The sequence below is a fragment of the Gadus chalcogrammus genome, chromosome 20 (genome assembly GCF_026213295.1).
Source record: "Gadus chalcogrammus isolate NIFS_2021 chromosome 20, NIFS_Gcha_1.0, whole genome shotgun sequence".
NCBI lineage: Eukaryota > Metazoa > Chordata > Actinopteri > Gadiformes > Gadidae > Gadus > Gadus chalcogrammus.
The window spans coordinates 23,163,488-23,176,505 of record NC_079431.1 but is presented as its reverse complement, the minus strand read 5'-3'; the positions used below and the strand labels follow the sequence as shown (position 1 = coordinate 23,176,505).

The following is a 13,018-nucleotide window of genomic DNA, read 5'->3' as shown; positions in this document are numbered from 1 at the left end:
AGAGGAGGGCTGGAGGATAATGGACTCCATGATTTACGGATATCTAACTAATGTCTAATTATGCTCTAGATGTAGCATCAGCTAGCTCAGAGAAGGTCTGACCCGTGTCCTCTCCCAAGGTCAGAGAGGGTCTGAACCTGAGTCAGGTGGGGATATCTAACTTATGTCTAATAGAGCATCAGCTCAGAGAGGGTCTGACCCGGTCCCCTTCCTAAGCTCAGAAAGGGTCTGACCTGAGACCCCCCCCCCCCTCCTCAGGTCAGAGGTGGCCCTCCTGTACAACGACCGCTCGGTGCTGGAGAACCACCACGTGAGCGCCGCCTACAGGCTGATGGCAGAGGACGAGATGAACATCTTCACCAACCTCAACAAGGAGGACTGGAGGTCAGGAGATAGACACACACACACACACACACTCAGCGACACACAAAGACAAAGACACACACACACACTCGGCGACACACAGAGACAAAGACACACACACACACACACACACTAAAGGGACACACACTCAGAGACACACACACACACATACACTGAGAGACAAACACACACACTCAAACACACACATACACACAGAGACACATACACGTTCAGAGACAAACAGAGAGAGACACACACACACACTCAGAGATACACACACACACACACACACACACACACACACACACACACTCAGACACACACACACACTGACATACACACACACACACTAACACACACACACACACACACATACACTCTGGTTAATCCCAACCACAAACCATCTATGAAGGTATTATTGTAGCAAAAGTCTTTAGCACCTGTAACTGCAGAATTTGAATGCGTACACTAAAGTCACAGTAAATTTGAAGTCGTATATATTTATTTTGCATGTGTACTCTAAAGTCACAAATGTGTAACAGTACATTTGTAGTCGTAAATATTTTTTATACCATTGTAAACACAAAATAGGGTCTACGAGTACGCAAATCTGTGTTACAGGTGCACAAATCCTTTTGCTACAATTATTGCAGCGCAGTTGGTGCAAAACACATTCGCACACCCATGTTTCATAATCTGAGAACATGCCCAAAAGGTGTGCATTCGTAAACCCAAATTTGAACTAATGCATCAGAAGTTGCACATCTGTGAACGCTATGTTAATTCAGCATTTTAATGAGCGAGCACAAAACCATTTTACAACTGCTCGAATCTGCTCCTGCAAGTCTCAGTTGTGGGTTTTTTTGCAGGTTGTTTTGCACCACGTCTAGGTGGTAAATGTGTAGCAAAAGTATTCGTATCCGTAGATGACAGAGCGTCCGTGAGTGGGACAAAATAGTCCCGCCCATAATTTCCTAATCCAATGAAAATCGCCGGCAGGGATGCATTTCTCAAATTACACTGGGACCCACCGCGTGCCAGCCATGGAGCTATAAAGATCGCAGCACACTCAGCGCGGGATAGGCCTACGTTTCTTTCTGGAAAAGTGAAGAGGGCGTCCTGCTGAACGGAGGTGGGTATCCTACATTATGTTAAATGAAATGACTTAGTTCAAGTGAATTCCCCCCAAAGTATTTAATTAACATGCCGCAAATGTCCTTCAATGTATTTTAATGGTCGCCATAACATAAATTCAGAAATGTTAATGCAATACTTTGGGGAGAATTCACTTTAACTAAGTCATTTCATTTAACATAATGTAGGATACCCACCTCCGTTCAGTAGGACGCCCTCTTCACTTCTCCAGAAAGAAACGTACCCGCGCTGAGTATGCTGCGATCTTTATAGCTCCATGGCTGGCACGCGGTGGGTCCCAGTCAGGGACGGCTGGTATAAATGGGCTAACAGGGCTAAGCCCTCCCTACCTTTTACAGTGAAAATGAAAAAAATATTATTAAAAACTTAGAACATATTGTTTTAAATTTTGGTAGAACCTAAAGGAGCAACAGCACCAAAAAGTGACAGAAAAACCCAGGATATATATATCTTTGTTTTTTTCCTGTGAATGGGCTAAATGTATTCAGCCCAAGCGGAGTAGCGTAAGCTTCCATTCAATTTTGAATGACAGGTATGGTGACACGCCCCCTTCATATGCTTCCCATTCGGGCTAAAGTCATTCAGCCCAGTAGCGTAAGCGGCCATTTTATTGCGATTGACAGGGGTCGTGACACGCCCCCATTTGGGCTAATTTCATTTAGCCCAAGCGCAGTAGCGTAAGCTTCCATTGACGTTTGATTGACAGGTGCCCTGACACGCCCCCTTCATATGCCTCCCATTTGGGCTAAATTAGTTTAGCCCAAAGGCTGACCTAGCACAGTAAGCTACAGTACAGTGACCTTCGACTAATCGCAGCACAGTAGCGCAAGTGCAGTATGGCGGGCGTTAGCATGAAAATGAACGAAGTGGATTATTTACTTTCTAATCGGTTTTCTTGAATGTCTTTGGAGGAAAAATTGGAAGTGAAAAGATTGGGGACACATCAACCAAACGATGTACAGATTTACTGTCAGGAGTGCGGTCAGAATATGGCCGGTAATAGTGCATTTGTAAGCGGGTCAACTACGTTTCGTATCGAAACATTAAAAAAGCTGTCTAAATAACCCAACATGACGTGACAAGTGTGTAGAGATAGTGGCCCCTCTCCAAGCTGCATTTCAGCGACAGGCAGTAACAATAAGGTTCTCTAATGAATCGGAAATGATCTCATTTAATGTTGCATACAACATTGCCAAAGAGGAGTTGCCATTCTCAATTTAAATCCGAAATTATTCTCATGAAGAGAAATGGATTAAACATCAACCCGACGTATAGCAATGAGATGGCATGTGCACAATTCATTGCAGTAGGCCTAATGGGCGACACCTTAAAGCAAAAGACAGCTGCGGACGTCGGAAACGCCACATAGGCCTACATGACCTTCATGATTGACGGCGACACAGACGTCTCTACCAAAGAGTGTGTGATCGTCTACAGCCCATGGTCTACAGCCGCATTTTGCGCAAAGGGAGACCAGTCAACATTTTAATTGTGTAATACTTTAAGCACAAAAAAAGTTTTTCTTTGCTTAATGGTTTGGTTCGAAATGTTCAATTTCAGCTCAGTGAAGCACTTTAAACACCTTATTTTTCTTTTTATTTATAATTGTGCTTCAAATAAAGACATGCCTTTCTCTACACCTTAATCTTGTTTAAAAATCATTCACATTATATGAAAGTTATGAACAGAGATATAAAGGTGACCTCATGGCGTCTGGAGCCCTGTGAAGTATTGATAAATGTAATGCATTCTTTAGCCCACCCACCCAAAATCACCACCAGCCGTCACTGGTCCCAGTGTAATTTGAGAAATGCATCCCTGCCGGCGATTTTCATTGGATTAGGAAATTATGGGCGGGACTATTTTGTCCCGCCCACGGACGCTCTGTCATCTACGGATACGAATACTTTTGCTACACATTTACCACCTAGACGTGGTGCAAAACAACCTGCAAAAAAACCCACAGCTGAGACTTGCAGGAGCAGATTCGAGCAGTTGTAAAATGGATTTGTGTTCGCTCATTAAAATGCTGAATTAACATAGCGTTCTTTATCATTTTATTTGTGAGGAAAGTTTTCACAGATGTGCATCTTCTGATGCATTAGTTCAAATTTGGGTTTACGAATGCACACCTTTTGGGCATGTTCTCAGATTATGAAACACGGGTGTGCGAATGTGCTTTGCACCAACTGCGCTGCAATAATTGTAGCAAAAGGATTTGTGCACCTGTAACACAGATTTGCGTACTCGTAGACCCTATTTTGTGTTTACAATGGTATAAAAAATATTTACGACTACAAATGTACTGTTACACATTTGTGACTTTAGAGTACACTTGCAAAATAAATATATACGACTTCAAATTGACTGTGACTTTAGTGTACGCATTCAAATTCTGCAGTTACAGGTGCTAAAGACTTTTGCTACAATAATACCTTCATACCCATCACCCTGCCCTAACACACAGTGTGTGTGTGTGTGTGTGTGTGTGTGTGTGTGTGTGTGTATGTCTGTGTCTGTGTGTGTGTGTCTGTGTGTGGGTGTGTGTGTGCATTGTGTCTCATCTGTGTGTGTCTCAGTGTGTGTGTGTGTGTGTGTGTGTGTGTGTGTGTGTGTGTGTCTGTGTGTGTGTTTGTGTGTCTCTGTGTGTGTGTGTGTGTGTGTGTGTGTGTGTGTGTGTGTGTGTGTGTGTGTGTGTGTGTGTGTGTGTCTGGGTATGTGTGTGTGTGTGTTCCAGGGAGCTGAGGGCTCTGGTCATAGAGATGGTGATGTCCACTGACATGTCCTGCCACTTCCAGCAGATCAAGACCATCAGAAACCACCTCCCCCAGAGCCACGAGTCAGTAACAGTGTTCCCCTCACTCCAACCATCACCATCTCCCCCAGAACCATGAGTCAGTACCAGTGTTCCCATCACCCCCACCATCATTACTACCTCCACCATCACTCCCACCTTCTTTCCCACCTCCACCATCTCTCCCACCATCCCTCCCACCATCCCATCCACCATCTCTCCCACCACCTCTTCCACCTACACCATCCCTCCCACCTCCATCATCCCTCCCACCATCACTCTCACCATCTCTCTCACCATCTCTCCCACCATCCCTCCCACCATCTCTCCCACTACCAGCATCACTCCCACCTCCACCATCACTCCCAACATCTCTCCCACCAACCCTCCAACTCCACCATGTTTGTATTTGAGTGTCAGGCTGTTTTAAAGTGTGTATTACTGTTTGACAGCGCACATCCAGGTAACTCCATACTAGGGCTTTGACTCCGAACTTCGTTATTCAAATATAATTTGAATGTCAAAATTATAAATCAATATTAGAACGAATATTAGGCAGCCCTTAAGGGTGCACTCACACTAGGCCATCTGGCCGTGGCCGTTGGCCGTTTTCACACCTAACCATGCTCAAATGGCCCCATTGTTCTCTGGCCTGCACTCACACTAGGCCATCTGGCCGTGGCCCTTGGCCGTCGCAACTGTGGCCTGGCCACGGTAGGCTCTTGTACATACGTCATCACGTCGTAAGTAACACGTCATCACCAAGCGCCGCTGCATGGACCATAATAAAGTCTGCCGCCAGTCAGAGTTCTAACAACAATGGACAACAACACAGAGAACACAGTTCGTACTTTGCTGAGTCTGTTTCTTATTTGGATATATGTTTACCGTTTAATGGGAATGAAGGCTCGTCGCCTTTATTATGTCCGTGGTTGTCGCATGGACTATACGTCATCCAGCTCAGGTTGCGTAGCCGTGCGTGTGCGCGGGTCGGCTCATTAGCATCTGTACCGTAGCGGCCCGTACCGTAGCAGCACACCTCTCCCAAGTGGCCAAATTGGCCTGGCCTGGCCAGACTGGCCACACTCACACTGGCAAGTTTGAGCAGGTGTGCACCCTAATATTCGAACCTGTTATGGGCATTCTTTTTTGTAAATGTCTTTGCTTGAACGTTGTTTTCAATTCAGAGGCTTTTTCACGCCTGGTGAAGTTGTGAATCACAAGCTCATTGGCAAGGCTATTATTGGTCATCTGGGCTCCTGTAGGTGGCGTTGCGTTCTGGTTTGCGTTAATTTTGTACGTTATAGCAAAACAATGGCCGCGTCAACACTGACAACAGCCCCCGAGGAGATCGAAATTTACACTCCTGACTATTTCATAGGCAAAGTGTGGCGCTACTTTGGGTTCGAAAAAATACAGGGGAAAATAACCGGTAAGGATAAAGTAATATGTAGAATATGTAGGACTAAATTCTCCTACCACACAACCAGCAACTTGAGAGCTCACCTGTCTACACTACATCCCGGCAAGCTGCACTCAACGTCAATTTGACGTTGACTGATACACTGACCTCTGGTGGACAGAACATATACAACTTGAGTTTTATACAATATAGGTCTTACTGAAGACATTTAATGGTCAAAATATTATTAAGACATTTTCGAATATTAATATTAATAAACAAACAAACTTGTTCAAACAAACTTCAACTTCAAATATGATTTTTGGGCAAAAGTCAAAGCCCTACTCCATATTGGACCCACAACGCACGCTTCAATACAGCTGCTGGTGCAAGAGTATGAACCACCAACACCATCACCACACTAAAGGCCAAAGTATTGAGGGATTATCAGTCTACGTCACTCCCCACTTTACGCACATGTCGTTTGCAGAAAGAGAGGAGAGAGACAAGAGCCGCAATCATGTCTTGTTGTGCGGTTGGTTGCACAAACCCTTTTAATAAGACAGATTATCCCATTTATTCTACTTCTTGCTTGCCAACATAATAAAACAATTCAAATACTTTAATAATTAAGCTTTTTCTTATTCGTATTGCATGCTTTTTAAATGTATAATCTGTTTCAGTTCATCTCCCTCAAAAAGTAGTCCCCTTTAATTACGATCGATCAAACATGTTTTTGACACCTCAAAGGGCATTATACCGCTTATACCATGGTCACTTGCCGAAGAAAATAAATTAAGATCATTCATTTATATTGTCATGCGTTTTACAATCCAAATATAACGTTTTTCACATAAATATGACAGACCTTAGCTACGACTTAGCAACGAGAGGTATTCTAGAGATGAGCCAGAGAGCTAACGTTATGGATTGTACATATTTATAACTCGAAATTCGTCCCAGCCTTTATACCAAAGATACTCTAGGGTCTATAGCATATAACCACGTTGTCTGATTACAGTTTATTTAATTTTGCACAATTTACCAGCTCTCGTTTTGAAGAATAATCACCGCGCCATTCGTTTCAATGGGACTCGCGATGGTCTATCTATACTTTCAACATAAAGTGTACATATTTATAATTCGAAATTCGTCCCAGCCTTTATACCACAGATACTATAGGGTCTATAGCATATAACCGTGTTTTCTCATTACAGTTTAATGTAGCAGTAAGCTGTCAAAATCGCTAATTAACACCGCAACTGCAAATTAACCACACAGAGATAACCATGGCAACCGGTCAAACAAATTTTCTTTTCATTCTGTGCGCGCATCCGCCGTGTTAATAAACAAATAATCCCCCTACACTACTCCGTATCCGTAATCCATATCCGGTCTCCGTAACTACGGAGACTGCCTTGAGCATTCGAAGTTCTCCGTCGGGATGTCGGATATGCAATGAAATTCGCCGCCCAATCGCGCTGATTTGTTGACTACAAATCATGTAAAAAGTTTTGTAAATAAACTTCCAAAGCTTTACAAATCCTATTTGGTGTTTTATTGGTCCTTTATGTGCAAAGTAAACAATGTACAAAGTAAATAGGTGCAAAGTCAAACGGGAGAATTTATTCCGGAAATTAATTTGTTAGAGGACCAATCACAGCCCTTACCGTCTCTGTTGCGTCGACGGATAGTTTAAAAATATTGGATGCGCACGTAAGCTACGAAGAGGTTCTCCGCCAGGCTCTCCGGCTACGGAGAGGGCTCTCTGTGTCTACGTACAGCACTTTACGGAGGACTATAAACCAGCCTTAACCCTCAACCCTCATTCAAACATCAATCTTTAACTCCCGGGACATCTACTACCAACATCATCACCACCACTAACCCTCACCCTTTCATAACCCTCACCCCTTTATAACCCTCATCCCCGGCCTCCCAGGACATCTGTCTGTCTGCTGTCTCCCAGGATGGACAAGGTGAAGGTGTTGTCTCTGATGCTCCACGCGGCAGACATCAGTCATCCAGCAAAGACCTGGTGTCTGCACCACACCTGGACCCACCACCTGATGGAGGAGTTCTTCAGACAGGTAACACACACTAACACACAGTACATACGCTAACATACATCCTACTACACACCTGGACCCACCAGCTGATGGAGTTCTTCAGACAGGTAACACACAGTACACACACTAACACACATCCTACTACACACATGAACCCACCACCTGATGGAGGTAACACACATCCTACATGCACACTAACTAACCCCAACACAAACCAACAAATACTACCACTAAGCCCAACACAAACCAACACATGCTATTACTTACTCCAACACAGACTAACAAATACGATCAATAACCCCAACACAACTGGCCCCTGCACCACCACTGGTATGGAGGTTAGGTCTCGTGGTCTGGTCTTGGGATCTAGTGGTCTGGGGGTCAGGGCGAAAGGGAAATCAAGGGATCTTGGGGCCCTGTCTTGGAGTGGAGTGTAGGGGTCTGGGGCCGTGTCTGGGGGTGAAGTCTAGGGTTCTGGGGCCGTGTCTGGGGGTGAAGTCTAGGGGTCTGGGGCCGTGTCTTGGGGTGAGGTCTATAGGGGTCTTGGGGTCTGTCTTGGGGTGAGGTCTAGACTTCTTCCTGGAGTCTCATGGCCCTGGTCCTTTCCTTCCAGGGGGATAGAGAGGTGCAGTTGGGACTTCCTTTCTCGCCGCTATGCGACCGGAAAGCCACCATGATCGGCCAATCACAGATAGGTATACACCAGCAGAACCTCCTCCTCTGATACCACATGACAGATGTGTGTGTGTGTGTGTGTGTGTGCGTGTTGGTAGTAGACTTCATAGTGTGCGTGTGTGTGTGTAGGTTTCATAGACTTCATCGTGGAGCCTACCTTCAGCATCCTTATAGACGCCACCGAGAAGGTGATGCTGCCGCTGATAGACGAGGAGAGACTGGCCAGGGAGAGCGGACTCAGGAGGTCCAGGTACAGAGATATAAGCTCTTTACATCCAAGTCAATTGGATGGACTCAATTTTTTTCCTTTATTTCATTCATCTGGGATTTAAAATTATGATAATCAAATCTTGGATAAAACTTTATCTTAAAATTTTTATTAAATTCTTTTAATAGAAAATTATTAAGACAGCTTTTTGTCAAACATGAAGAGTTATCCCGCCCTTCCCTAGCTTATGGGACCTCGTCATATTTTCAGACCATTCCATTCTTTGTAGAGTTGCAGTTTAGCTCAGCTTCAATCCCTCCTCATAGCTCAATCCCTCCTCATACCTCAATCTATCCTATATCTTAACCCTGAATCCCTCAGTCCAACCTAATACCTCAAGCCTATCTCATTTAAGACCTCCCCTTGGAGTCTCTCGCTGTATTTACATCACCTCCATTAAAACATGAGATCCTTCAGGGCTTTAGAAAGCCGTGGTTTGTTAGGGAAGACCTCAACGTCTTCGGTGGGAATCAGAGAGTCTTTCACACTGACCAGTCTGCACCCTCATAGCCCCCCTGATACAGTTACCGGTACTGGTCAATATGTGACAATGCAGGTATCCAGGAAGCACATGTTACCTAGGTAATGTTATTACATGTATATGTAGGCTAATGAGGGCCGGCTAACACTAATGTTGTACTATTAGTACATCTTACTGTTAACTGTAAATTTTACTATCATGTTAATACTGATAACTAAAACATGAAGTATGTGTACTAGTCTAACAGGAAGTGGATCGGTTACCGTGGATTCAGTCCAGCGGCACAGCAGTAGTCGTCATGGAAATAGAGAGGACGGACAGACAGACTTCTCCCTGGCCGCCGTGGACCTGCCGTCCCTGCGTCGGCGCCTGGCCGGCCTCATCAGCAGCAACAAGGAGCGCTGGAAGGAGCTGTCCTCCCAAGGTACCACAGACACTCTCAGACACCAGGAGCTGTCCACTACCACAGACACTCTCAGACACTAGGAGCTGTCCACTACCACAGACACTCTCAGACACCAGGAGCTATCCACTACCACAGACACTCTCAGACACCAGGAGCTGTCCACTACCACAGACAATCTCAGACACCAGGAGCTATCCACTACCACAGACACTCTCAGACACCAGGAGATGTCCACTACCACAGACACTCTTAGACACCAGGAGCTGTCCACTACCACAGACACTCTCAGACACCAGGAGCTCTCCTCCCAAGGTACCACAGATACTCTCATACACCAGGAGCTGTCCACAACCACAGCACTCTCATACACCAGGAGCTTCCCACTACCACAGACAATCTCAGACAGCAGGAGCTGTCCACTACCACAGACACTCTCAGATACCAGGAGTTGTCCACTACCACAGACACTCTCAGATACCAGGAGCTGTCCACTACCACAGACACTCTCATACACCAGGAGCTCTCCTCCCAAGGTACCACAGATACTCTCATACACCAGGAGCTGTCCACAACCACAGCACTCTCATACACCAGGAGCTGCCCACTACCACAGATACTCTATGACACCAGCTGGAGGCCAGCTCATTGAGGTCGATAGAGAAGGAGAGAGATTGTGAGATATCTATATCTAGATCGATAGACAGATAGATATACTTACATGTATAAACCATATCTGTTCTGTTGGGTTTAGAGTGTGTTAATGTTAACAGTCCCATGATATGCCACCAGCTGTGAGTGTGATTAGCCGTCACAAGCCGTTTTGAAAATCTGTCTCTTAAGACATAACAAGTGGGTGTTTCCACCTAGATGTGGGACGGATAGATGAGCAACGTTTGCTACAGTCCAATCGGTAGGCTGGTAGACTGATCTATCGGCTTGTAATGGCTAATCACATGGTGGCATGTCATGGGACCTTTGAGTGTTTCTCCAGAAACAGTGAAAAAGGAACCAAAGAGTTCTCCTGGGCATGGAGAACTCTCTGGTGACCACCCAGGCCCAGAGGAGGTCTCCTTCCCCAGCCCTGATGGACAGCACCGCCCCCCCTCACATCCTGCCCCCCCACTGGAGAAGACTACGTTGAACGGTGCGTCCAACCCCCCCAAACATCGTTAAAACCCCATCACCTCTAAATGTACAACAGTAATCTAGTCCTTAGAACCTTATTATCTCTGCATGTAAAACACAGAGCAATACCTTCAGAACCTCATTGTCTTTACATATAGAACGGTCTACTTTAGAACCTCATTGTCGTTACGTACAGAACGGTCTACTTTAGAACCTCATTATCATTGCATGTACATTTACATTTAAGGCATTAGAGACGCTTTTATCCAAAGCGACTTACCTCATTTAATTCACACATTGACACAGCAACCGCAGAGTCAACCATGCAAGGCAACAACCAGCTCGTCAGGAGCAGTTAGGGTTAAGTGTCTTGCTCAGGGACACATCGACACTCTGCTAGGAGGAGCTGGGGATCGAACTAGCAACCTTTCGGTTACAAGACAACTGCTCTACCCCCTGAGCTAAGCCTACCACCTGCCTATAGAACATTTACAATTTCACGCACTTAACTCCATGTTGTCATGGTTACTGTTTTTCAGGGGAGGGGCCTGAGGCGGATGTTATTGGGGATGCCTGACAACACTCTGCAGTGGCATGGCAACTATCACCTTGGTAACCTATGCCTTGGCAGAGAACAACATTGCAACCCACTATGGCATTGAGCCAGCAGGACTGCTGGTCCCGGGACAGCGGCCATGCCACTGTCCCACCGTCACGCTCTGTCACCCCTGGTCATTCTGTCTTTTGCAAGAGAGAACGTTGTGAATTTAGAATAAAGAATTGCTGGGAAATATTTACTATGATTAATATGCGTCTTGGTTAATACCTAAAGTATGACTTATACGGTTAATTGGAAAAACAATTTAAATGTGCTGCATGTATGAGGGAGGGGCGTGGCAGAGCTCTCCAGAACCCAGAAGAGGAGTCAGCGTGGGCCGGTGATCGTGCTTTAGACCGTCCTCTGTTGTGTTTGTGTTTGATCGATTATCCTGTTGACAGATGTACTGTACACGTGCTATTACAGAAAACAAACACCTTTAAACCTGTGTTCTACTGCTTCTCTTTTGGAACCAGATTAACTATATGATCTCTCTCACACACACACACACACACACACACACACACACACACACACACACACACACACACACACACACACACACACACACACACACACACACACACACACACACACACACACACACAAACACCAAGGTTTCTAGCAGACTAGGTAGGTGCTACTGGTCAAACTGAAATGTGGATCTGTGTGGGCTGGACGGCTCACCAATGAGGAGATCTCACCAGCCTGAGGAGAACTCACCAGCCTGAGGAGATCTCACCAGCCTGAGGAGAACTCACCAGCGTGAGGAGAACTCACCAGCTTGAGGAGAACTCACCAGCCTGAGATCTCCCAGCCTGAGGAGATCTCAGTCGGGTTGAGCTGAAGGTGGACCTGGCTGAGATTTGTGCCGATACCGTGTTGCCTTCTGGGGGAAGGGAAGTAGGAATTTGGGCGTCAAGGACGGATCCAAGTGAGGATTTGTACATTGAGAAGAGGGTGAGAACCCTTTCGGAGGAGCGGGTCATCTGACCAGTGAGGACGTGGACATTGAGAAGAGGAGGGTAAGAACCCTTTTGGAGGAGCGGGTCATTTGACCAGTGAGGACGTGTAGTCGAATAACTACTACTAAGGACTGGTTCATCTGATGACGTGGAGAGGCAGAGGCTAGATGGATAGAAACAAAAGTGTATTTTAACCCCAGGGGGGGGAATTCAAAAAGGCAAACTAGAGATATTAGATTAAATAGTGCCAAAATAAGATAAGTAGAATCCAAAAACCAATATTAAGCATTTAATATAATTATAATAAACATTGACACACCAACAACGAAAAACTTGTCTTACTTGTTTAATCTAAGGTCTGAACTGTAAACGTACAAAATCAAGTATACATTCAGGGGGGGGGGGGGGGGAGCCTAAAGCTGCTCCCCCAGAACTGCCTCCAGACTACTCTAGTGGGGGGAGGGAAGGAGCCTGAGGCTGCTCCCCCATGGAGGAGGCTTAAGAGACCTTCTGGAGGTGGCCTGTTCCAGAATTCAGGCTGAAGTCTGTGGTGGAGAAGGTGAAAGGGTTAAAGTAGGGTTTAACCCCCCTCCTTCCGTCGGGTTAGAGAGCATCCACTAAGCGTTAGACAGAACTTAAACTCAGTCCAGGCCAAGTACTACCCTAGAAATGAACTGACTTACTGAATACATGACTATTAAAAGTTAACTATATTCA

The 13,018-nt window shown here is 45.5% G+C and overlaps 1 protein-coding gene across 1 annotated transcript in view; it reads left to right on the top strand.

Annotated features, from left to right (window-relative positions):
* The window catches only part of pde1a (phosphodiesterase 1A, calmodulin-dependent), a 49,962-nt gene extending 39,176 nt beyond the window's left edge, over positions 1-10,786 (top strand). The window contains exons 9-16 of the mRNA XM_056579310.1: positions 259-384; positions 4,256-4,357; positions 7,684-7,804; positions 8,397-8,478; positions 8,588-8,708; positions 9,447-9,631; positions 9,952-10,146; positions 10,668-10,786. Of these exons, the coding sequence (XP_056435285.1) occupies positions 259-384; positions 4,256-4,357; positions 7,684-7,804; positions 8,397-8,478; positions 8,588-8,708; positions 9,447-9,631; positions 9,952-10,146; positions 10,668-10,786 (1,051 nt within the window). The remainder of the gene's footprint in view (positions 1-258; positions 385-4,255; positions 4,358-7,683; positions 7,805-8,396; positions 8,479-8,587; positions 8,709-9,446; positions 9,632-9,951; positions 10,147-10,667) is intronic.
* The last annotated feature ends 2,232 nt before the right edge of the window (positions 10,787-13,018 follow it).